The sequence below is a fragment of the Anneissia japonica genome, unplaced genomic scaffold (genome assembly GCF_011630105.1).
Source record: "Anneissia japonica isolate Jap-2015-1 unplaced genomic scaffold, ASM1163010v1 scaffold284709_len978187_cov192, whole genome shotgun sequence".
Taxonomy (NCBI): Eukaryota; Metazoa; Echinodermata; class Crinoidea; order Comatulida; family Comatulidae; genus Anneissia; species Anneissia japonica.
In genome coordinates, this window is record NW_022757342.1 from 156,003 (window position 1) to 182,229 (window position 26,227).

A 26,227-nucleotide genomic window follows, 5' to 3' on the forward strand; every position below is an offset into this window, starting at 1 on the left:
AAAGTTGTCATGATAGTTAGGTCGGCTGGGTTAATCATAATTCGGCGTCAATTTGTAAAGATAATCGCAAGGAAATGAGTAAATTGTATAAAAAGTAAGCAGAAATAGCGTAAATTCGTGTATGAAGTATTGAAATTGCCGCAAAAACATTGCTAATTTGACACGGGCCGTCACTCAGGTCACGAACTATTCAGAATTCTGACCTTGCAGAAGCTTGTAAAATACGTAACTTCCGTCAAATTAATAGGTAAATGGATTGAATTTTACTCGTCCGAACGACCGTCACATTTAGCCCTGAGGTTATTAGTAAATTACCCATGTAATTGAGTTTACGTCCAAATCCAACCTTTGTGGATAATTAGAGTAATGCAGACCTGCCAACCCTTAGGTCATGAAAATCTGGAGATTTTTTTAAGAATCTTAAAAAATCTGGAGATTTACCAACAAATCTGGAGGTTTCCAGAATTAACCAAAAGATGATGCAAGATACCAAAAACTACACATCACTACAAATCATTGGCCGTTAGTGGTGACATTCGAATCGAAAATAGCTGCTTGTTTATTGCACCACGAAGCGAGCAGGCGGCGAATACATTGAATAATTACGATCAAATCAAACAAATTATGCATAAATCGGAGTATCTTTGGGGAGAGGGGTGGCCTGTGAAATCAGGTAAAAATTACATTTGATCGGGAGAACTGGAGATTCGTTTAAATATCGGGTGACACCTGACAGGATCGGTTGAGTTGGCAGGTCTGGTACTGCATATCATATTTTTGCTGTGAATGGGGCTTTAAGTAATATATTTGGCATCTAAAGCCCTGTCCAGACTAGCATATTTTATTTGACAAAAACATGTGACATGCCTAAATATGGTCTTGATGACATCACATCATGACCATATATAGGCACTTCATGACTATGTATGGGCATCCAGCAGCTTTTTTCAAAGAAAATTTGATGGTGTGGGCAGAGCTTTATGAATTTTAGGCCTACGATTAACATTTTACTATTCTATTTAAAAATGAGGTGGTAGAGTGATGGTTGGCAACACACCCATAAAGGCCTAAAAATTATACTCGGAAAAAAATTCCTATAAACCTTCAAAAGTCAATGTACTGTAGTTTGGGTACCAGTAACACTACTGTACATATTTTTTAGCCTACAGTATATCTTTGTTCAGCTTTTCCCTTGAATCATGGAAGAAATTTCCTTCACGCTTGAGTTGACAATGTACAGTTCAATAATTTTTACAATGATGTCATACATACTTGTAAATAACTGGACAATGAGGTAATCCATTAAGTAATCATTATTTTGGTGAGAGTAAAAGTATTAAAATAAACCAGTTAGATAAAAAAAAAGTCACATTAACACTAATTGTGGATAACTGTAACAATCCAAAATTTTTTTCATGCTTGAGTTGACAATGTACAGTTCAGTAATGTTTACAATTATGTCATACATACAAATAACTGGACAATGAGGTAATCCATTAAGTAATCATTATTTTGGTGACAGTAAAAGTATTAAAATAAAGCAGTTAGATGAAAAGGTCACATTAACACTGATTGTGGACAACTGTCACAATCCAGGACCCTAAAATAAATCATGGAGCAGCATAGCCCAATCAGGTAAGGTGGCACATGGTGGTACCCCTGTGTGTGCAATGGACCATAGAGATGCTTTCAGACCTTTAGTCCCAGTTAACATACATATATTCTATCTTTGGTCTTGAAGAGTGGAAGGTGTGGGGGAAGAAGAAATTAATCAACAGGGCGATCAGTAAGCCAATTCCTAGTTTGAACTGCGCATGCCCGTATCAAGGTTAATCGACATAAACATCATTCATACACACAACATAGGTTTATGCCGATTGACCTCGACTGACCTTGGATATACGCATGCACAGCAGCTCCAACCACGCATTGGCTTATTGGTAAATGCAACAATGATTCAATCAATCAATCAATCAATCAATCATCAATTAATACATTTTGTAGGTTTTTCTTGGGAATGCAATTAGATACGGTAGATGGCAAGGCAAATGTAAAGAGTTCATTATTCATATCACGATGCATGATCTCATACTCATAGTCTACTGTAAGAGATCAGCCGATGAATCATCAACCTACATAAAACATGTAAACAGTAATTTACCAGATTACACACAGTAACCACCATGCTCCAATTATCATCTCAGATATCTATTTGGTAAATACAAGAGTAGTTCGAAATTGTCTATTGTCAAATCCAAGCTAAGAAATTACAGTACGTTAAAATAATGCTGCAGTTTGGCGTTCAAACCAATACTTCGAAAGTCTGAAAATCAATACCAGATAAAATTTGATTTTTATAGACATTATCATTAGGCCTAAAAAAAAAACCTGTTTGTTTGCCGTCATCCGCCACCCCTAAAATCCTGAAAATTAGGGGCAGTTTTTTTTTTTTCCAAAAAAGTTTTTTTAAGTTTAAAAGATCAGACGAAAACCACTTTTCCGTCGATTTTGGCACAGATCCGTGTTTACATGTAAATTTTTACTGTTTTAAATTTTTTGAAAAAAAAAATTGATCATTTTTCTGTGAAAAAAATGAAAATTGCGCAGTTTTCATGATGTTTCTATGAATCTACAAAAAAAAAAAAAAAAAAAAAACTTTTTTACATCCACCCCTGTATTTAAATTCTTACAATGTGACAGCAAACAAACAAGGTTTTGTTTTTTTTTTTTGGCCTTATGGCGGCCGGTGGGTTTAGGAATCAACATATAAAAAAGTTTAGCCCATTATGTATTATTAATTGGTTGGTTAGGTTGTTGATGTACTAATTAGGAATTATAGATTTGTTTTATTTATTGTTCTTGCCATCAAAATTCATCAATCGATACATTGTAGTGCGCACTGTTGTACAGCACCATACTCAAGCAACTAAGCGCCCCTCTTGAATAAGCGCCCAGGTCCTACCATGAAAATTGTCTAAAGCGCCCCCTCAATTTTGAATAAGCGCTCCTCAATTCCTAAAAAAATTCAATCATGCAGTACAGTACATCACCAACTTAATTTTCTGCATCAACTATACGCATCAATATTAGCATTATCGGTCAGTCCATCTATTTGTCGGTCTATTAGTCTCCATTAATTAAGTTTAATAGTTTTGATGAGTCTTTAGAATACCGTTCTTGTTTTTTTGCTACCATTTTTTGGATTCAGAACTACAGTAATTAATATCTAAAAATTAAAATACTGTATAGACATTTTCATTCAACAAAAATAAACTGACCTCGCCACTCTTCGTATCTAAGCAAAAAACCCTGCAATGATCTTGCTAATTTAAATTGGCAAATGGCCAAAACGCTTCCCACCACCACCACCACCACTACTGATTTCACTTGCTGTTGTGTAAATACCCCAACATTCTTGTCATGAGCCATGCTCTCTCAACGATTACCTTTTCTTCAACAAAACCATTCGTTTATCTTTGATTTTAAAAAAAGTACCCCTTGAATTTTCCAATTTCCCATAAGCACAACTTCAATTTCCAATCTGTTTTCATAGGCGCCCCGCATGAATAAGCGCCCCTCAAAAAGAGACAAAATATTTTAAGTGCCCGGGTAATCTGCATTTTAAGATTTCCTAATTTTATCAGTAAAACACTACTACAGTTGTAGAATCATAAATATACTTATAACCTAATTACTGACTAAATAATGCTGCAAAGTTATTGTGTTTCTGACATAACCTAATCACACAACGCACAATGTTCGCAAATGTTATAACCGCTTTGTGTTTGCTGTGAAATGATTTTTAAACTTTGTAATTTTAAGGGTTGTTGGTAGGTTAGTTAACAAATACTCCATAATACTTATTTTCAATCATGCATTTTGCAATTTTAAGGGTTTGTTTATTTTTCTAATTTGTTGCACAATTTCCTTATTACTTATGGCACATATGTCTGTGACTATGTATATTTTAGGGAAAGGGAAAAACACTGACTAACCAACTAACCAGTTGACATACTTCCTAAAATTGATGATCAAGATTCAAGATTCAAGATTCATGATTTCACATACAGGGAAAGGGAAAAACACTAACCAACTAACCAGTTGACATACTTCTTAAAACTGATAATCAAGATTCAAGATTCAATATTTATTTTCCTCATACATAGTACATATATACGAGATTTGTTTCTTTGAGTTGATAACAAACAGTAGAAAATCGAAAACATCAATATAATATACAAGACAACAATTAACAGATATAATATTAAATATGAATATAACAATATATACACATGGAATTTAAACAAGGTTGAACTATATTGTGAGGTCCATATCCATGGTTAGAATTAGTTTTAAAAATAAGATAGCCACATTTTATCTACGAATTACCTTATCAACAAGACTACTATTGCTAAAGAGTTTGTCATTTTGTATGATCCAACGACATGTATCTTTACTGGTGGTAAATCAAATTGCTATTGTACCAATAACTGTTGTATCATTGTATGACAAAATTAGAATATCTTAAAATGCATACAGTACTCTATCAATTTATCAATTAATTATCAACAAACAAACCACCTAGTAATTAACCAATTAATGGGGCATGCCACAGTATATTTTTTGTTACAGACGGGACATTTTTTTAAATATCCAGTATTACTCTATCTCAGTAAACATATACAATGGGCTAGATATTTTATTGTATCAGATAACCAGAACTAGTGTATACACCTTGATTCCCAAAGCAACCGCCCACCACAAAGTTAAATTTTTTCATTTGGTATTGATTTTCAATTTTTCTGTCCCATTTTGAATTTCATAACATACTTGTAATCTTAGGAAAATAATCAATTTAAAAATGTTTAAATTTGTCAGGGGTCTTTTTCTAGTACTGATGACAGTACATACATACCAATCTATTGTATCAGATAAGAAGAAATAGTTGACAAAACTTCATTGCCCTTTGAAATGAAAAAAATATTTTGAAGCCTAACATCCAAGGTCAACTAAAGGAAATGTATTAATCTCATCATTCAACCAACAAAAGGCAAGGCATGCCCCTATGCATGGAGTTGTTATATTGATTATAAGAACTCCCTACTCTATGTATGTTGAATATGCAACTGAATTCATTTTTAAATACAATTACCTAAATGAATGAAACAGAAAGTATGAGTATTTATACAGTAGAGATCCACTGAAGCCAGGTCTGTCTCCATAAAATCGCTAAACTATCGCTACAGTTTTTTCACACTAGGCCAGATAAAAAAATTATTGTGTTGGCCATGCCCGACCGACCCAAATTTTACGAAATTCATTTTTGCTTTTTTTTTTTGACTACAAGGAACAATTTTTTTTTTTCCATGAGGTTATAAGGCTGGAATAGCCTTAGACTAGGATGGGAGGGCCAAGGCCTAGCCTATTTTGGTGCATGCTATGCGATGCAAATCCAAAATTGTTGTACTAATTGTGTATTTTCTACTTTTTTAGCATAAACACATTTTTGGTAAAAAAAAAAAAAAAAAGTTTTCCTACCGACCTACCCATATTTTGGATTTTGCCAACACAAAATTTTTTTTTTTTTTGGCCTTAACTTGTACATTTAAGATATAATAAAATATTGCATGGTGAATTGAGCAGATGTAGGAAGCTCTTGAAAATTAGAAGATATTTAGAATAATGGTTATAAAATAAGGTGAAGAAAAATACTTGTACTTTTATCTGTCTTTAAATACAGTACACAATTGGGAATATATTGTAATAAATAGCATCAGGATCGGATCCAGGATTTGAAACAGGGGGGTTCAAAATTGAAAGGGGATCCGGGAAAATTTAGATTCCTAGATGGCCAGAAATGAGCTTTCCTGACTTCTGAGGTGTCTTTTAATGACCTTTAAGTTCTTCAAAAATCAAGGTTTTCCCCTCAAATATCAAATATTGAAAATAACTAAAGCAGTAAGGAAAATCATTGGCAAGGATGTTGAAAGTATAAATGATCTATGTGATGAATAAGTGCTCAAAATAATTGGATTTAATTATCACTGACAATACTCATCCACTAAATAAAGTATATAAATGTTTACAGATCAGGTAGGATTTGCCATTATTGTGTAAAAACAAACAGATGTAAAAGCTCATTCTTGCCTTATGTCTGTCACCTATTTAACAAAGTATTCACCAGATAGTATCTTTTATTCGGTCTTTTATATTTTAACTCTTTTACACTTAGACTGTAATGTATTGTTTATTATTGCATTGATAGTTTTATTTTTATATTTATAGTTGTCTTGTAATTTCATCTGTGTGTATATTTTTGTGTATTGCTCGCTCTGGAAAGCAAATTTCACGTACTTTGCTTGTATATGACAATAAATGGTATCTTGAATCTTGAATCTCTCTTGAAAAAGGTCAGGTAATTTTATCTCATTCTTAGGCCTATACATAGAGAAAAAAAAATCAAAGACAAAGGCAATATATTATTATATTCCAACAATATTGAGTAGTTGGATACATAGTGTTTCTTCAATGGATCGATGAACCAATAGGCCTGAATAACGCACTTTTTCGTACATAAACCGAAAACAATGTTTTTATTTTTATTTAATTGAAGGCTAGTTGGGCTAAGCCTAGTTTGTCCGATCTGCCAACCTATGCCTAGGTAGGTAAGCATACGTTTTGTGGATCTGCCACTGAGCATAAAAAAATGTTTCGGCATAAATTATGTTATATCAAACCTGCTGTAGGTCTAACATGATTTTGATATGTTTCTGTGCAATCTTTTGAATTATTAGAATCCGATATTAATATATTTTCTTCAATTAAATTTCAGATTGCAAACTGTATTTAATTTATCAATTGATGGACCATGAATCAAAAAGAGCAATGAATCTACAGTAGAAATCAGTTAATTAATCAATCAACAAACATATCAACAATGTGCTAGACTTTTTTTATACCTTGATTCCTGAACCTACCGCCTGCCATAGTCGATGTCAATTAATACAATTTTCTTATTGGTTTCCAACAAGTAAATTTCTTATTATGTATATTATCAATTCATAGTACAATTCACATAAAAGCAATTATGATACTTCCAGGGCTGAAAATTAACCTCTGAACCATAGTAAGGAAATGATACTGGCCCTTCCAAGGTTATACTGGTACTATTTTTTTTTACGGTCCGAAATATAATTTTACGAAAAAAACAAAATCAATAAAACCAGCAAGACGACATTGGTGTAATAATTGTTTTTACCCAATTGAATCTGTCTTTAGCCAAAATCATTAGTCCGAGAAAAAATCCATTGTATTACTATTCACGATCGACACAAGAGTTTTTATGGCCCAAAAATGTGATTTTAGACTACATAGAGATTGGCAATCAAAATAACATTATTTGATAGGCAAATTATTATTTTTAGCACACCAACGAGGTACAGTAATTCAAAAGTTTTCTAAATATAACACAAAAGTTGAAAAAATTACAAAGGCCTAGGCATAAAGTATTCTCCTTTTAGTTTAGAATGATATCGGGGTGGGGGGAGGAGATCGTGGATCAAGGAAAATAGCCTACTTTTGGGAGTTAGTGGAATAATAGTGTCTCCAGAAAACCTGTATTTTATGTATTTTCAGCATAATTATGTATCAGGACATAAAGTTCCAACAAGGATTATTCAAAATTGGCTTGGGTCTGATCGTCTGGAAATACTGTAGGCCCAAATTTTTCACTGCAATTATCAAGGACTTACGATCTGGACCTACTGTAGCCTAGGCCTAGTAGTAGGCTAGGCCTAGCCTTGGCAGATTAAACCGCTGCTACTACAGTAGGCCTAGGTGCCTACTACTGCCGTCACTCTGCTCTACAGTACCTACACCGTGTAACAGAGCAACTCATGTGGTGCATTCTTAAAATATTACACGCATTACTTAAATGTATTTTACATATCAGACGAAGACGAGAACACAAAATCATTGATTAAATAATTATGAATGACATTTCTACCACCATCGCATGCATAGACCTTGATCCTAGGCCTAAGCTCCATGGATTAACAAGCTCGGAAGTCGTTATGTACCCGACGGTCAGCTGCCTTTAGGTATACTTTGTCGCCTGTTTGCGCCCAAAGGGTACACTTCCAGCTAGCCGGCTGTCGTGAGTATAGTTCCTTCATGTAATCGTCATTGCAATTATTATTATTGCAATTCAAATATGCTACTATTCGTTCATTCATTTCATTCATTTATTCAAAAATAACCTCCAACAAGGAGAAGCAAAGAAATACAATCAAAACAATGCAATTTAATTATAAAGATGGCTTGAATAATTAGAAACAGGCATAAAATTCGGACATTACACTCACTATAATAATGTTATTTTCAATAAAAAAGACACTTATAAAAAACTCCAATTGTATTTTGACAATCACAAATCCAATTCAAACCCACGAAGTTCAACAGCTACTCTCTGGTGATTGACATAGCTTATATTGGATGAACTTTCAAACACGTTGCATTAACACTCACAATGAATCACATGACAGTCAGTATGGAAAATAAATGGGAACTGTTGAGAAGGTCCCTGAAATTTTTTATTTCAATCAATACAGAATACTGTAGGTTATGAATGATAGTTTGTAAGGTTAATCATGATCGTTCCTATTAATGTAACCAAATTGGTAAATGAAGGCTTAGTTATTTCAAGGATTAGGTATTCACTGATACACACACCTTAAGAATATCCCTACATTGGCCAAAAAAATAATATTAACAATGTTATCACTGCATTGTTTTTTATATCATCATTCCTTGGGGAAGTACCTATATCCTGGCATTTTTTGACTCCTCATATGCTGCTAGAATGTTTGTTAAGTTTTCATTAATTATTACATAGAATATTACCTTTAATTGAAGGCTCTTAAGAGTACTATAGCATTTTCACTCTATTGGAATTGCTATATCAGCAGCAGAATATTGCAATGTATAAGTCTAAGAATCATAACATGGAGAAAACTGGAGTGACAAGACCTGGAATTTGCATGATTGCATTAGATTGTCTAAACCTCAAGGGTTGACCACATTACGGATCCTAGTTTTGATACTGCTTTTACATTTTATTGGTAAACAAATCAAGCAAAACAAAACAAAGCACAAGTCCTAGGTACAATAATACACAAGATAATAAGAATGAATTATTTTTTTAATAATTAATTGCATTTAAGTTCAGACCTAAGTGTTTGCCAATAGGTGTCCAACAAGTCTGATATAAGGTTAAAACCAAGGTGGACACCAAGGCCCTCCAATTAGGGTTCTGGAGTAAAATCCCTGGGAAGTGAGTTTATGATAAATACTGTAAATCACAAATAGGAACTTTGATTGCCCCTTTTTTACTCTTTTGATGGGATCTGCAAATGAATACCTTAATCTGCCAAGTATTGTCCAATGACAGGGGATCCATGCTTGACTAACCACAAACATGTCCTCCTGATTTCCCCCACCAAGAATGAAACAGCAAACAAGCTTGAAGCACACATTATCACCAAGAAGTCATAATAACTGACAAATGAAAAAAAAACCAAATCATAGTAATTACCAGGAAATTACTATATTATGAATGGGAGAACTGATTTGGTAAAATGGTTAAGTAAATAAAAGAGTACTGTTGATTGGTTATATAACTGGTGCGAACAATTGTGTGTGCACTAAACCATAAAAGCATGCTCTCGTTGTGAACTTTCAAATCTTTGGTTTACTGCCTAATTCAACATTAGGGATGGTATTACAGTACACTGGGACTGCTACTAATCTCTAAGGACCTAGCTTCCGTTAATACTGTTATTCTCATATGAAAAGTATGTGTTAGTTTACTGTGTACTTTATTTTACTTTATATTTTCAATTTATTTTCCTAGGTAAGAAGGTCATGTCAGACTATATACACCATTAACTGAAAATATCACAACAGAAAATAAATCAGCGTGCATGCAACATCAATCTGTTGTGGTATTGAGACAGTAACCCCTTCTGAAACAAGCCTACCAAATAAGAATGTATAATACATATTCAAAGTATTGAAATGCATGTCGTCGTGTTGGGATTCAACATTTCAACATTAATTATGTCATCATCTTCCTTATCTGAGATTAATCAGTGGACCTTTCGGATTTTGGAAATATCCTCCGATAGCCCACAGGAGCGGTCTAAGAAAGCTGGAATCCTAATGTGCTTACCTGACAAATTCTGCAATATTTATCATTATAATAACTAAATAATTGATAATAAAAGGGAAAGGAAACTAACATGGCCAGAGGAAATAGCAGTTCATTATCAAGATTCATTATAGGGCAGTAAAGATATGCTGTCGCTAAAATCTGCAAATCTTTAAACACAAGTCTAAACAGGTCAGCTTGTGATAGTAAAAATGTTAGGGGATTTTTTTCAATGGGAAATACATTCTAATATTAGATCAAAAAACATTGTAAGCAAATAAAAGATTACAAGAAATAAGTAGGTTTATGGAAGTACCTGTACTATCTATAAATACTAATTAAGATTTGTTATTAATTACCCAATATTAACATTAGCATATCAACAAGGCTACATCTATTATCAATATATGGACTATATGTTATTGTTTTGTGCACATTACTAGTATGTATGTGGTGAAAACAAGCCAAACAAGCCAATCCTCGCAAATAATGCAAATGGCCAAAACATGTTCGAATGTCAAAATTTCCAAAATATATTTTATTGCACTAAACTAACCTTTCTTTACATATCTATACATCATGCTATGTTGTTATTTTTCCCATTTTCGATGTTAGTGATGGTTTCTGCCTTAGAAATGTCTGAAATTGTAAATTTTGAAGGCCGATTTCTCAATATGTACCATATGTTTAAATGCCTGATTTAAATGATTCATTCATTTTATAAAATTTTTCATTTTACTGCTTAACATGTATTAATAACTAAAAATAATTTTTTTGCGACAGTTTGGCTTGTCTTTGCCATACATATCAGCTTTACAAGTGTACCTTGACCATTGACCAAATTTATTTTACTTATTTATTTGTTCCTTATACTGGGTTACCTATTCAGTTACTGTTCTTCCAGAAGGCATAATATGCATAAAAAATTAAAATCACAATAGACACCACACAGGATATCAAATAACATTAAAATATAAGATAGATAAAAAAGAATTACCTACCCCCAGCATTCCAAATTTGAGAAGCCCTAAAAGTAAATCTTCTTCTACCAGATTCAGTTCTGAATTTTAGGCAAAAATAAGTTTCCTTCAGAACTGGATCTGGTAGAATAGTCAACTGAAGTGGAAGTGTTTTGGAGTGAAGGGACTCTGCCACTCAAGCATTTGTTAACTAAGGTGAATAAATACCACCATGTTTGGTAATATTATTCAAAATGTGTCAGTGATGTCAGTGCTAGGATCAAAGCAATATTTTATCTACTGTATAAACCACTGGTACATCACACTTTCACCTCCCTTTTAATCTTAAAACCCTGGGGTCAAATCCTTCTGTACCATAACGATTATGGTCATGTTTCTAGCGTTTCCCCTTGCTGTGATATCCCATCATTGGAGGAACATAGGGTAACTTTGAGGTTAAGTATAACACCTTCAACTCAAAGATATTATAGAGTACTACAGTGTTACGTCACGATGCCACGTGATACTACTCCGTTGCTATCGGCGACACAAAATGTCTTCCACCGGACGCCATTTTCTCCACTGACAAATCATTGATCCCAATTTCTAACATAATTATTAAGATGTTGTATCTTACTTTTTCTTTGTGAATTTTACTTGATGATTAAATGCGTGTTCGATAAAAAATATAATGCGAGCTTTTGTTTTTTAGTATGTTTTGATGGTAAATTATTAGGTTTTAAAATGCCTATTCCAGAAAGCCTATTGCAAACGAAAGCGTAATGAACAGTAACAAATGTCTGGTTGGCAACAAAGAAGAGCGCCACCTGGTATTGTGACAACACCAAAGTCTTATAAACACAAGATAGCGTTCTCTGTGATTTACGCGTGCAAATTCTGTAATAAGGCATGAAAAATGCCCTCTTGCTAATTGGAAACTTTTGACCCTTGACTGCTCTGACCATAGCATAAGCTGCGCGACTTTACAGTTACGCGTAACAATTAGAAGCGTCCGATTGACAATGCACCCCCTCTTTAGAACATAAGAAACAAATTAACGTACTTGGTAACGAACTTATGGCGTAACGTGAACACCCTATCTCAGATCCATGGCAACAACTAGGACGCCCTCTCCCAAAACTGATTAATTTTCTGTGCCAAATCGACGCTTCTATTTGTTACGCGTAAATCGCAGAGAACGCTATCTTGTGTTTATAAGATCTTTGGACGACACAACTGTTGTATGAGGCTTGCCATCCCAGACTAAAATATTAAAACTGACTGCTAATACTGCCAATTTCTTATGCTACTGTAATTAATTAGTTTAACAATTAGTGACAGTATGCTGGTTTGAGAATGGTAAGCCTCATATATCAAAAATAATATTATTTTCGAATATGTAAAGTATACTCTAGTATTTTATGTGTAGACTTTGTCTACGAAATGACAAGCATGTAAATGAATCAGATAAACAGCAAAGGAGCCATTCAACTTAAAATTAGCCAAGGCCTAGCTAGGTGAGAAAAAAAAAAATTTGAGATCTTCTTGATTGAAATAAGCTATTGTGTTTGCGCTATTGTATCATTATAAGAATACAGTAGTCTGGAATTAGATGTTTATAACTTAATGTAAACAAGCCACTAGGAATATGAACAATCTGATGTGGCACTTACCTTCTTGCAAATTGATACATAAATCCATTCTATTATTTGATAAGAAATTCACTACATTACAAGTTTAAGACCTCCTTGGTTCAAGCCAATATTCATCAGTGCATTACAGTGTAAAAACTTCCACAATTTGTTGCTTCCAATTAGAAATTACTATTTCTATCTTTACTCGACTGCACTAATTTAACAATCTTTGACTTAACTAGGCACTAGTTCATCAGCAACTTGGTAAGTCTGATCATCATAGGGCACATCGCACAGGGAAAGCCCCACATGAAGAAATAGCCAATGACTGACTTATTTTCTATGGGTACTGTACCATTCATTTGTCACTTCTGCTATTAAAGCTTTCACCAATTCATAACTTTCATTTTTTTATATAGTTATTGAACATGTTAGAGTTTATTTTAGTTGCAAATCAATAGCATAATATGAGTACAATAAAAAATCATCAGTCTTTAAATTTAAAGAATTATCAAAATAAATTCCCTCAATTATAACCCTACATAATAATGGAATGGCCTACCAGCTTATAATTATGTCCACATCATTGTTAGTAGTACAGTAATTGAAATTCTGCTAACAGCAGCAAATTTTTGTTTTGAAATTTTTGTTCTTCTCAAACTTACTCTTCTTAATTATAAAACTGAGTCACAATATCTACATAGCAGGATTGTTAAATATACTGTCTACTATGTCACTTGGAAGTTTTACAACAAAAAATCCCAACATAAAAATATATAATCTCTCATTCAAAAACACATGAACTGGTATTTAGAGACAGGTGAGATTGAAATCAGGCTAAAAAGTGTGTACCTAGAACTCCTACCTACCTCTTAATTGGTGGATAAAGAATGACCAATTGTATTAGAAGAGGTAAAAGATACTGACAATTGTCAAGTTCAATGTACATTTTATGAACTTTCAGGAGAACCGATTCTGTACTATGTGCTTAGATTTATACTGACAAAGTGATTTTACATTCAAGAATTTAACAAGGGCCACAGATACGTTTTAAATGACATTGGTAATAAAGGTTATATTGCTATAAGTCAATCAATGTTGTACAAATACATTATAATATCCATCTTGAGCAAATTATTGTGTTTTCAAACAAAGCGAAAGTGTAAACATGTATATTTTGTAATTGTAATCAATTACAGTAGGTCATACCATGAACCTATTATCATACTTTCAATGTTGAAAAATGAACCTATTATCATATTTTACCATGAACCTATTATCATATTTTACCATGAACCTATTATCATATTTTCAATGTTGAAAAATGATATAATATCTCCAATTCAACTGTCTGACTTCATGATATATAACACTATAGTAATTGGCACACTGTTCATTTACAGAGGGAGAATTATAAAATGGATCCCTTAACTTTTAAACTAGAAATTCTACAATGTGTATTTTTATGCGATTAGAGTATGAGCAAAAAAATTACTATACTGTGTAATAAGTTTGTTTACTATTGACAAAAATTTTCTTTATTTACTGTACATGGAGGGCATCAAATATATCATAAGGCATAAATCATGTTTAATTACAATCCTACTTAACATTTTTTTAAAGTATCTATTTAATATGGCTTAATTAAATACAAATCAAAATGTTAAACCAATTCATTTTTATTTGAGCAAAACTTGTAGCAAACGTATCACTAGTTGCCATTTCTTTTTAATAAAGTATGTAAACAAAGCATTCAAATAAATGTCCAGTTAGTAGTACTGTACCCTTTATTTGATGTACTTGTTCTTAAGCATGGGGCACTTAGTCATAACATGAATACAATAGGCCTATGTCACAGTATGTAAAGATTGCTTTTCAAACTTTTGCCTCTTCATGTTTAACTACCAGGATTGGTAGTGTCAGTGCTGATGCCACCGGGAAATGCAGTATCTTGAAATTAAAGTCAGGCTCCGGAGGAAAAAAATTTTTTGTAATATGTTGTAGAACTGATTTTTCTAAGACTGAAAAAAGTTGTTTGACGAAAAACTGGGGAACGGTGAATGAGATACAGATTTTTTAATATTTAAAAACTCATTCACCATTGCTCAGTTTTTGATCAAACTACTTTTTTCTGTCTTCGAAAAATCAGTTCTACAACATATCAAAACATTTTTTTCCTCCGGAGCCTGACTTTAAGTAATATATATTCATATTCAGATTGCTTTATTTTGTCCAAAAGGAAATACAGTAGGTAAAAAAACATCGCAGAAAAAACTTGATAAAACACTAATACACATACAGTACTGTACAGTACAGCATGTCAAACTCAAACAGAACCAGAAATGCATGTGTCCTAAAAACACATGGTGTTGTCCCACAAATTCTTGTGTGAGCATGCCTTTACACTGTCGTTGTGGGACTATAGTATCAGGAAAAATTTGGTCTGGGGCCAAAACCGGTCCTTCTGGATTAAAAAATACCTGCCAAATGTAGTCCACATAAGCCAAAATCAGTCCGGCATCTATTTAGTAGTTATAACCTGTATTTTTTTAGCATTGTCCAAGAGAGACACTACCTACAACACTTAAATCGAGATCTGAAGAAACTAAATACCTTGTCAGCATCATACCCAATTAAATTAAAAACTCACAAAGACCTATCCCTTTTACACTGCTAAGGCAGAATAAACCTGTGTTAATTCCGGAGTGATCCGGGTGCATTTCCCATTTACATCGAACGAAAAAGTCCGGGTTGCTCCCGAGTTGCTCCCACTTTACATTTAACTTGAGTCCTCGTCGCTGCAATTATTGTCAATATTGAAGGAATTTATATGCAGATTGTTTTTAAATTATGCGAATTAAATCAGCAGTTTTGATATCAAGTCTATACTGGAGTGCAGGGGGTTTAATTTGAAAAGTGTCTAGGCCTAGCCCGTTGCTAGCAAAGTTTTGGCCTACCTGACCACAGCTGCGGTAGGCGCCATGTAAGGCCTAAAATAGGCCTAACTCTGGAATCGATTTTCTGTGCTGTTTACACTGGCGATTCCGGAATGCACCCGGGTTGTCCAACGCTGAATGCATCCCGCACATCGATCCTGGGATGTTTACACCAACTGTAACTCGGGAGATTCTAGGCCGGGTATTGCAAAATCCTGGGTTGTGTCTGGAGTTTTGCTTGCAGTGTAAAAGGGGTATAAGACACACTAAAAAAAAAAGCTAACAATACAATAACCTGGAGGAACCTCATCATGTAATTGAGCAGAGCTGCTGAAGCGGAGTTCAGAAGATTTCTCGGCGGAACAGCATTAATTTAGTCAGTCAGTGTTCACATTTGTTTTTAATCAAATGATAGATAAATATCTCATCTCTTTTTATAACATTTTTTCATTTGTTGTGTGTGCAATTAAGTATACAGCCACAGAAATTAGTACAGTATGTTATTTTCGCTCTTCGCACCCAGTAAACTCTCTGGTGTAAAAGTTAGAAAACCAAGTTAAACGATATGATCGTAAATCGTGTTGGTCCGCTTTAGTTTATTTTTTATCTTGTTTAGTTTTGGTTGTGTGGTTGCTTAAAGCCGCAACGAAATACATGAACAATCATTTCAAAGAAATTATTGACCCTCTTTATTTTCATGTAATAGAACAACTATTGTATGACCTAATACCCCACACAATAATATGAAATATTTAAAACTAATAAATCAGTTGTGTTTCATTTTAGTTCCAAACCTAGGCCAAGCACGGCCGCAGAAAATTAGGCATGCTGTGCGTCATATCGCCTAGGCCTAGGAAATGCATTTTATTATGTGTTTGATAAAACACGTCCACAAAAACTTAATACGAATCATTCTGCCAATGCAGAAGATTTTTCAAGTGTGGGAGAAGCATAAGTCACTTCCCTCCACTCCACGGGAGAAACAATCATATCCTACATGTATGGGCAGCAGACGTGTTACAAGCGGCCAAGCCACTAGGCCAATTTTGTCCAAGGGGGACCGATTTAGCGGCTAAAAAGTAGTCCAGTGCAGTGATTTCGGCAGCCAAAATCTGTCCGCCGGACCTTTTTTTGGCCCGGACCAATTTTGGCGTGACAGGACTTTAGCAAACGTATCCAAGGGGTGGGAAATGTTAATTATTGAAATGTGCTGGAATCATTTCTGTATAGTACTTATAATTTCTCTGATAATTTCTCCGATAAATTATCTTAAAATTCCTTCCAAATATTTTATTCCATAATGCAAAATTTATTCATTCATTCATTCTTTAAAATTATGGACAACAATGCAATATGTGTTCAACACCAAAACATCAATTTTGTTGACTTAGCAGGTGACCATTTTTTGCACGAGATGGATAGGCCTAGGCTAAGAACCAAATCATTTGGTACAATTTCAATCTGGGAAATGTAGGCCTACTGTCGCATGTTTCATTGTACTTATAGGGATTGAGAAGAAGATGAAAAAGAATGCTAGCTTTGTTTAATGTTTTCTACGGTACAATAAATGATAGGTAGGGATAGACCTACTGTAGGCCCAGCCGTTTAGGCTTTTTTTTATACTTAACACAAAAAATTTACTCACTTTTTATTATGAAGTTTTAAAACTAGACCTAGGAGGCCGCTACAGTTGGTCTACTACCTACTTGCCTTAGAAAATACCTAAAAGAATTATTTGCATTTAACTGTGATTTCACATCAGTCAAAGGTTATTTATTTTCGCATTCAGAACTATCTGATTCTCATGCGGAAAGTTATCAGAAAATTTAGGCCCCGTTGCTGCAGCGAAAAATTAACAAAATGGTTGCTTTCGGATAATTTATCGGATAAGTGCTGCGGAAACACGGCCAAGTCAACACACGCATTCAGCTTCAGTAGTACAGGTAAGTATGAAATATTTTATCTTTGTTCCAATTCAATCTAAACAATTACTTAAACTGTCCAAAATGGCAATCTCCTTTCAACTCCTGTTTTAAGTCACAAAATCTAAATATTTAAATTTGGCAACTACAGTATAACTGTATTAAAAAATGGGGAACTTCCCTTAAATATATCTTATCTCCTCTATGAACTGAATCATCAAAATTTGTAGGTTTACACAAAAAAGCAAACCTGATTTTGCTTAAATGGAATGTTATTTCTTTTAACAACTTTACAAAAGGTACTATAATAGTCCAATACAGTTTATTCATATGCGACTAATTTTGTTAAAATACAAATGTTTGATAGACATTTTATGCTAACTGTATATTTTACCATTTTTACCATTACTGAATTTTAGCAGATAATATCATAATTTTACTTTTATATATACTTGTCAATGCAGTAATGTGAGTAAAAATTTCCTTAATAATGGGACAATAAAGTTTTCTGGTTTTTAATGATAAGCATTCATTATGTGAAATATGAAATATAAGCTGAACAAGGAAAACAATAAATGACCCCTGACCATCAAAGGAGAAAAGGATTTTTATCTTTAGGATACTAAACATCATTTCTTACAAATAATACATGAAAATCTATATACGGTACTGTACCAAAATTGAAGCATTCCTTGTTAGCTAGTGTGTATAGCTGCTACCCTCTGTAGTACAAGAAAAGGTGCAAATCAGAAGATGCTTGGGCTACAGTAAGCCAGACATGTCTAGACAGGTCCTTACCAGGTCACTACCCTTGTTCAATAAGTATCCAGTCAATGTTTTTATAGTATTTTTTTAAAGATCTAATATAATCCTATCTTTCTTTACCATACAGTTGCTCCATTGGATTGTAACTGTACTTTTCTGCAAGTACAGTATATTAAGTTGAACCCAGTGGCAGACCGTAGGGTAAATTGGAGGGTATGCTAGGTATTACCATATCTAGGATGTATATCCCCCCCTCCCCACCCACCTCAAATCACCTTATTTTGTGAGTTAGCCTCCTCACCTAATCACCGATCCCCACTTTACCTTGCTATCCCCATCACTTCCCTTCCATTTCAAGACCCCTATGCCACTGATGCTAGGGTCTGCTAATATGAAAAGTTCATAAGCCTACTACTATAATTACAGAATCAGATTGTGTTCTAGTCAAAATAAAATGTATGTTATTTTTAATATCTGCGTGGTTGTAGTATCTTCTCTTCAAAAATATTCCTATTATTGTATTTTAACAAATTTCAATTCAAAAAATAATAATTCAAAATTTCTTTTCTACTGGCCATATGTATGCAAATTTATTTAAACTCTAATCATTGAGATTAGGCCTATTATAGATACAGTAGAATACCCGATCGGCAGTGGAGGTTCTGATTTGTGAGAAGAAAAGCATGCGCACATACTCTTGGAAGCACCAATTGGCTATTCTGACGCCACCACACGGTTGTCACAATAGCAAATTTAAGCAATATAGGGTATGTTCTGACTCTCATTGACTCACTGAATACATGATTGGCTAATATTGAAAACCAGCCATGCCGAAATTCTAAACAGCTGAGAGTACGATGCGATAGGCCCGACTGTGACTTATGCTAAATAAATTTTTTTTTTAATTTGTTTTAACCAGGTTATACACTGCATACCTTGCTTGCCTTGATGGTCCACCACTGGTTGTACCCCTTGTATTGATATACTGTACATGCCCTCATTCCAAATAAATAAAATAATCTAAAGCACCTTCCCTGTATAAATAAGTGGTGCTCTCTAATTACTGCCACTGTGCTCCCAAATTTCATATTAGTTATTACTGTATTGTAAATGTGACAATAAAGATTATCTTGTCCTTTAACATTTCCGAGTTTATTACAATTACTATATGTCAGTATACTTTATTATATCAAAACTATTATTATCAGATTGAATTTTATTGTTAAAAGTTTATCAATACAGACATACAGTACTGTACTGTAGTTTATGTTTTCATAATTGTTCATTACCAACATCCAATCAGAATTATGAATTATAGATAGCCACTAACAATACAGTATTTATTATATTAATATTAAGACTTACAGTATATTAAAAAAATTAGTTGCTCATACTGTACATGGGCAATGTTATTCATGGAACAAATGGCTTAATGAAGGTAATAGAGAGGTTTCGCACGCGAACAAATACGCGTACGCATATGTTTAGCTATCCGTAACGGTTCGTAGCCATTCTATTTTTTCGCAATCACAGCACAATTCAAGCGTAGCCTAGGGTCAAGATAACAAATGCTAGTTTATGCCTAATAAAGATGTAAAATTGTTTAGTCTTCTAGTATGCACTATGTAATCAGGGGAAATAAACAACAATTGGCACATGTGCATGGGACAAATGAATGCATGATCAAACTTGGAGTAATTTTGGGCTTTAAAAAAATAATTTTTTTCTTGTTAATAAGCAACTACATACAACAAGTAATGTAACAGAACTACTCTCCGGTGATAATTTTGTTTTGCACATGCCTGAGAGAGGTTCCCGGTGGTGTTCAGATACCTTGACAGGTTAGAATAAACAAGTTTTAGAATAAGATATACATTCCATGCCTGCGACCATATGGCATGGCATGCCACTGCCAGGGCCTATTGTAGCAGTAGTACCATTGCGAATAAATAACAATGCAATATAAATATGAATGTTTGCAAATTTAATTAATATCTAGCCCTAGTTGGCCACTAGGCCTAGGCTATACTACAGTACTAGGCCTAGCCCACTACTAATAGTAAATTACTAGTACTAAACTGATCCATTATATTTTATATATTATGTGCAGAGGAGAATGTTTTAATTAATCAATGGACGAAAGAATAGTGAAAATCGATAAAACGACTTAGCTATTTTAATTCAGATAAAATGTAATGCATTCTTCGGGAGATGGAGTGCGCGCCGTCGGGTTTCGGCATTGGTCACGCATTGTCATGAATTCCTGGCAATGGCATGAATGGTGTCAAGAGCAGTGGTGTGTAGTTCATTTCCTGGGATGCGTACTTTTCTTTTCGTTATTAGTTTTGTAAAAAAAAAAAAAGTACTGTATTTTTTAGACGGTGTATTAGGATAGTAAGAAATGTCTCTTGCTAGACAAATGTACATATGTTTTTTTTTTCCTTTAAATCTTATATTGTGAATTATTGTTGCACATCTCTAGATTGTGCCTCTGTTACAAAAGAGAAATGTACATATGTTTTTTTTTCCTTTAAATCTTATATTGTGAATTATTGTTGCACATCTCTAGATTGTGCCTCTGTTACAAAAGAGAAACAATAAAGTTATTATTATATTATTAATAGGACACTTACTCAGCATTAATTTAAGCGTAGGCCTTCCCTACTACAATGGAATATCATTCGATCACACGACGTTTGCAGCGGCAGTCATTGTTTACCACACAGCAGAATCTCACTAGGCCTATGCCAAGGCTGAGAGACAGGCCAGAAAATAGGCCTAGGTAGGCCTAAGCCTAGGCTATTTTATCAATTATCTTACCTTCTTCTACCCTGTCATCCTTAGGTGTAACACTTTCTGCCATATTAAACGTAATTTGGCACACTTTACATCAATGGCTGAACAATCAAAATATAAAGCAACAGAAATAATTAGCATTAAAATTCCAAAGCGGATATGGTCCTTTCTTGACAGCGGGCATAGCAAAGCAAACAGATGGCTACGCAGCCTTCTCCACCGTCATCAGCAACTTTGTGATCAGGATCTAGGCAGTCTAGAGTCTAGGCCATGGCCAAATGATCATTGTTTTGTTGAAAAAATAATCGACGATCCCAAAATTTCGTGTGGCCGGCTATGGGATCACGTGCGTTGCTGTTGCTGTTTAGTCTAGTCAAGCATGCAGATAAAACGTCACATAAGTTGCTGTTCAGTCAAGTCAAGTATGCAGATAAAACGTCACACACAAGGGACAAATTATATTTTTAATCAAACTTCAAGTGATTAAATATATATATATACCGCTGAAACACGCATTTTGCAGAAACACATGTGTGATTATAATTTGTCACGCATTCGGCACAAGTCTATGCGTGATAAAGAATTTAATATCACAAGTTGAGGAGAAAATGTATTTAAAATTTGAAGAAATTGGTTTTATTAAAAAATATAAAAACGGTAATTTTAGAGGGTTTTCGTTATTTCATTCGAGAATCAATCCATCATCGAGAAAATTTCTCTTTCCCGAACAAAACAACCAAGCCAACCACGCACTTATAATTTTTTATATTAGTATCATCTTGGATTATGTGACTGAAACTGCAGACCTACACCTCATTACGTAGACCTTGAGCCTCTGCCATCACCCCACCGAAGTTATTCCCGGACCCTGACCAAGGCTCTAGGTTCCCCACCCCTTGGCTCCAGTATACAGTAGGCTTTCCAATGCCGGAATTCTGGGAGGATTGGGGAACCTGTTACGTCCATTTCTGTGATCCGGGTTCTTATTCAAACAAACGTACGTGTAGTTTCAATCGGCTTTTGGGGGGAAAAATCATGTACAGTTTAATATTTGGTTTAATGTTTTCTTTTGATTCGTTTTTAAAGTTTAATTAGGCTCTTATTCAATTGGAAACTTCTTTGGTTTCCTTTTCACAGTGTTTTTTCTATCGAAAGACGGTATATAACAAATTAATTATTATGGTGAAATCGCATAGCGGAGGGATATTGAAAAATATTGAGCACGTTCTTGAATTACTCACAGTAGTTTGAAATTGTCTTTTTTATTAGATTGTTATATTTTAATGTTTCAAATTAGTCTCAGAGATTTTAGAAAGTTTTTATTTGATTAGGCAAGTAAATTTTCGCAAAAACGATCTACTTTTACACAGCGTAAGAGAGTTAAAAGCTTTTTTGAACGAGGCCAAATGGGCGGGAAGTGAAAGGACGCCATCTTCTTAGCGTCAGCCTACAAAAAGCGGCTTGGTTTTTGTGGACGTACTAAAACCATAAATTTGCATTTATTTTTCTCATGTATTTTGTGCATAGTTTGTTGCAGACAAAATACTTGACATAAAGGTTTGTGTTATAGTTTTTAAAGTATTCAAAAATCGCATATTTTATTCATTTAAATCTGTATTTTGTTATCGTGTCATGTAGGCTAGGTTTTCTTCCCTCTTCTGTCTTCTTGCGCTTCAAACAATACGCGGTGCGGCTGTACATGCTGATGGGGGCACTGTTCTATGAATTGGATGGCGCTGGTCAACTTCAAAATGTTGAATTATTTTCAAGTGCTTCTACTAGGCTATATCTATATGTTGAACATGATACTATTGTTTTACTAGCTCACAAAGTACGCATTGCTTTTATGTGTTAAATATGCATAGGCCTAGGCTAGGGCCTATTTGTAAATTTTAAGAAAATTATGATATGACATGGATGCACATGCTAGCCTTCTTCTTTCTAGTTATCTAGGCTAGGCCTAGCAGCCATCTCACACAACACAGCCAGTGTTGACATCGTCGGTCTAGGCACTACCAGGGCTACCTAGGTATTATATTCATAGTTAATATTATTTAAATAAGGCTAGGCCTACCTAGTGGTGTAGTAGGTAGTGTATTAATTAATTCAAAACTTGTTTGAATTTACAGACGATCAGGGCCATTTTCTTCAAGACCATCACCACCGGGTTCAATCTGGAAATGGCCTGATTGTCTTGTGGATCTGATCTTCAGACTGCAGGCAAAATCATTCGGTCCATTTGTATTTGTCGATGTTTGATATACTGAAGGAATTAAATACTTTTTTTTTATTTTCCCAAAACGTGGCCAACAACACCTTTGGCCTTATACTTATAGAAAGTTGTTTTAGTTGGGAATTTCATCAACTAAAGTGATAGGCCTATGTCAAATTACTGTAAAAGCTTTAGTCAAAATGTTTTTTTAATCAAAACAATTGATAGATTGAAATATATATTCTGAAATTTTTTCACTGTTGGTTATCGTGTACTTGTTACTTGTGTCCCAGGAAACATTCTTCACCTGGGAATAAAGGCCAAGCATATATTGCTTATAGGCCCCTCGCTGAGAACTTTGATGAACGGCGCAAATTTAAGCTAGTAGTCAGACCAACGCTTCTCCAACGCCAACTATTTGCATATTCGTCGTGCAAAAAATTCCACAGGCCAAAACAATATTGAAATATAGTTTACCAGCTTTCAACACGTGAGCAATGTTGCAATTTACAAATCATGTTAAAACTGTGAGATTTTAGACATTAGGAAAACCTAGAATAAACAACAAATAATAGAATTTTATTTAAATTTTTTTACAGGAGCATCTAACTTTCAAAGATGTTTTACGCACATTTCGTGTTGAGTAAGAAGGGGCCTTTGGCTCGCATCTGGTTAGCAGCACACTGGGACAAAAAGCTCAGCAAAGCTCATGTCTTTGAAACTGATGTTGAAGACTGTTGTGATAGTATAATCCATCCTAAGGTACGTTCCTAAACCCGTGTTTTTTTTTTTTACAATTTTGTCTAATCTATTACAACAGCAAAATCTACTATACTCTCAATATGTAATCATGCAAATTTAGATTTCTAATTAAATGGAAAATTTTTTATTTTATTTGAAGAATATGATAAAATTGTCTGGCTGATACTTTTTAGACAAATCACTGTCAGTAGTAAATTTAACAAATTTTTGTCCATATAGTACTTGTTGTTATAGCTAATACGTTTAAAACATGCATGTAGTGTATACACCTGGACATAAGATGGACATAAATTTTAATTTAAGATTGATCAAAGCTTAAATCCAAAATTTGTATTGTATGTAATTTTGTGGGGTATTGCTAAACCCCACATACCCCGCAAACCTCCAAAAAAACACCGCAAACCCCATCCAAACTCTGTGATAATAATTGAATCACATAGTATAGGACTCAACTTGGTATCTCAATAAAAAAAAATCTGAATTTTATGTTTGTCACAACCTGTTTTTGGCGTAAAAATGCCATTTTTTGTATAAAAAAATTGCTAAACCCTGCAAACCCCCCAAAACACAGTGCAAACCCCATCCAAACCCTGTGATAGTGATTGAATCATGTAGTATAGGACTCACTTGGTATCTCAGTAAAAAAAATGATAATGCTGAATTCGTAACAACCTACTTTTTGGGTAAAAATGCCATTTTTTGTATAAAAACATTGCTAAACCCCGCAAACCCCCCAAAACACAGTGCAAACCCCATCCAAACCCTGTGACAGTGATTGAATCATGTAGTATAGGACTCACTTGGTATCTCAGTAAAAATAAATTATAATGTTCCATTCGTAACATATTCGAACATAAAATTAAGATTTTTTTTATTGAGGTACCAAGTTGAGTCCTATACTATGTGATTCAATCACTATCACAGGGTTTGGATGGGGTTTGCACTGTGTTTTTGGAGGTTTGTGGGGTTTAGCAATTTTTGTATACAAAAAATGGCCTTTTTACCCCAAAAATAGGTTGTGACGAACATAAATTTAAGATTTTTTTTTATTGAGATTACCAAATTGAGTCCTATAATACTTATGTGATTCAATCATTATCACAGAGTTTGGGTGGGGTTTGCACTGTGTTTTTGGAGGTTTGCAGGGTTTAGCAATTTTTTTATACAAAAAATGGCATTTTTACCCAAAAAGTAGGTTGTTATGAATAGAACATTATAATTTTTTTTATTGAGATACCAAGTTGAGTCTTATACTATGTGATTCAATCATTATCACAAGGTTTGGATGGGGTTTGCACTGTGTGTTTGGAGGTTTGCGGGGTTTAGCAATACCCATTTTGTGTACAGTACAGGCAGGAAATATCGCTTCGTATCTGCGCGTAACCACTCGTAGCCTGCTCATAGGTACAGTTTGGAACGTAGCTACAAACCACTACGAAGGTCATTGTTATTTTAATTAGCTTTGCAATGATCGTAGGCTGGATTGTCAGCCTGATAATCAATGCGTAAACAATATTGAAATATAGTTTACCAGCTTTCAACACGTAAGCAATGTTGCAATTTACTAAATAAACAATGTTAGAACTTTATTGTTTTGTTATATCCTACCTTATTATTAAATCGATCATGTTTTAAAACTGTGTTTAGTTCGCTAGCTGGGTGGGTAACCTAGTAGTGGGCATTCAGTATGTTCTAATTTCGATGTCATTTAGGCTTACGTACGGCCTACATTTTCTCCTATAGAGGAGGAGAGCAGACAGTAGTTATACTGGTAAACTTTTCCAATTCGGAGAATTTTGATCTGATATTATTCTTCTGGTAGTAGGAATTTTCTTCTTTTAAATAATACTGATGACAAATCATGTACAAATTATTACGATTTCTACAGATCACGTTGTTTATTGTTTACCGTAATTTGAAGCAGAACAACCTGCAAAGCGATCCAATATAGAAATATATATATGGAAGTATAGAAATCACTACCTTGCCGAATTAAGGCTAGTCATGCTAGACCGCATTTACTCTGTTTTTTAC

The 26,227-nt window shown here is 34.1% G+C and overlaps 2 protein-coding genes across 4 annotated transcripts in view; one reads left to right on the forward strand and one right to left on the reverse strand.

The window, feature by feature from the left end:
• LOC117124665 (eukaryotic translation initiation factor 3 subunit A-like) overlaps window positions 1-21,517 on the reverse strand; it is a 35,002-nt gene extending 13,485 nt beyond the window's left edge. The window contains exon 1 of one of the 2 annotated variants that reach the window (XM_033270977.1): window positions 21,244-21,517. In XM_033270977.1, coding sequence (XP_033126868.1) covers window positions 21,244-21,286 — 43 coding nt within the window. In that variant the 5' untranslated portion in view covers window positions 21,287-21,517. Of the gene's footprint in view, window positions 1-12,839; window positions 13,044-21,243 lie in introns of those variants that run through there. The other variant, XM_033270978.1, reaches the window with a different exon arrangement.
• Window positions 21,518-22,619: 1,102 nt separating this feature from the next.
• Window positions 22,620-26,227, forward strand: part of LOC117124675 (double-strand-break repair protein rad21 homolog) — an 11,806-nt gene continuing 8,198 nt past the window's right edge. The window contains exons 1-2 of one of the 2 annotated variants that reach the window (XM_033271006.1): window positions 22,620-22,776; window positions 24,031-24,193. In XM_033271006.1, the coding sequence (XP_033126897.1) occupies window positions 24,050-24,193 (144 nt within the window). In that variant the 5' untranslated portion in view covers window positions 22,620-22,776; window positions 24,031-24,049. Of the gene's footprint in view, window positions 22,777-22,926; window positions 23,051-24,030; window positions 24,194-26,227 lie in introns of those variants that run through there. The other variant, XM_033271007.1, reaches the window with a different exon arrangement.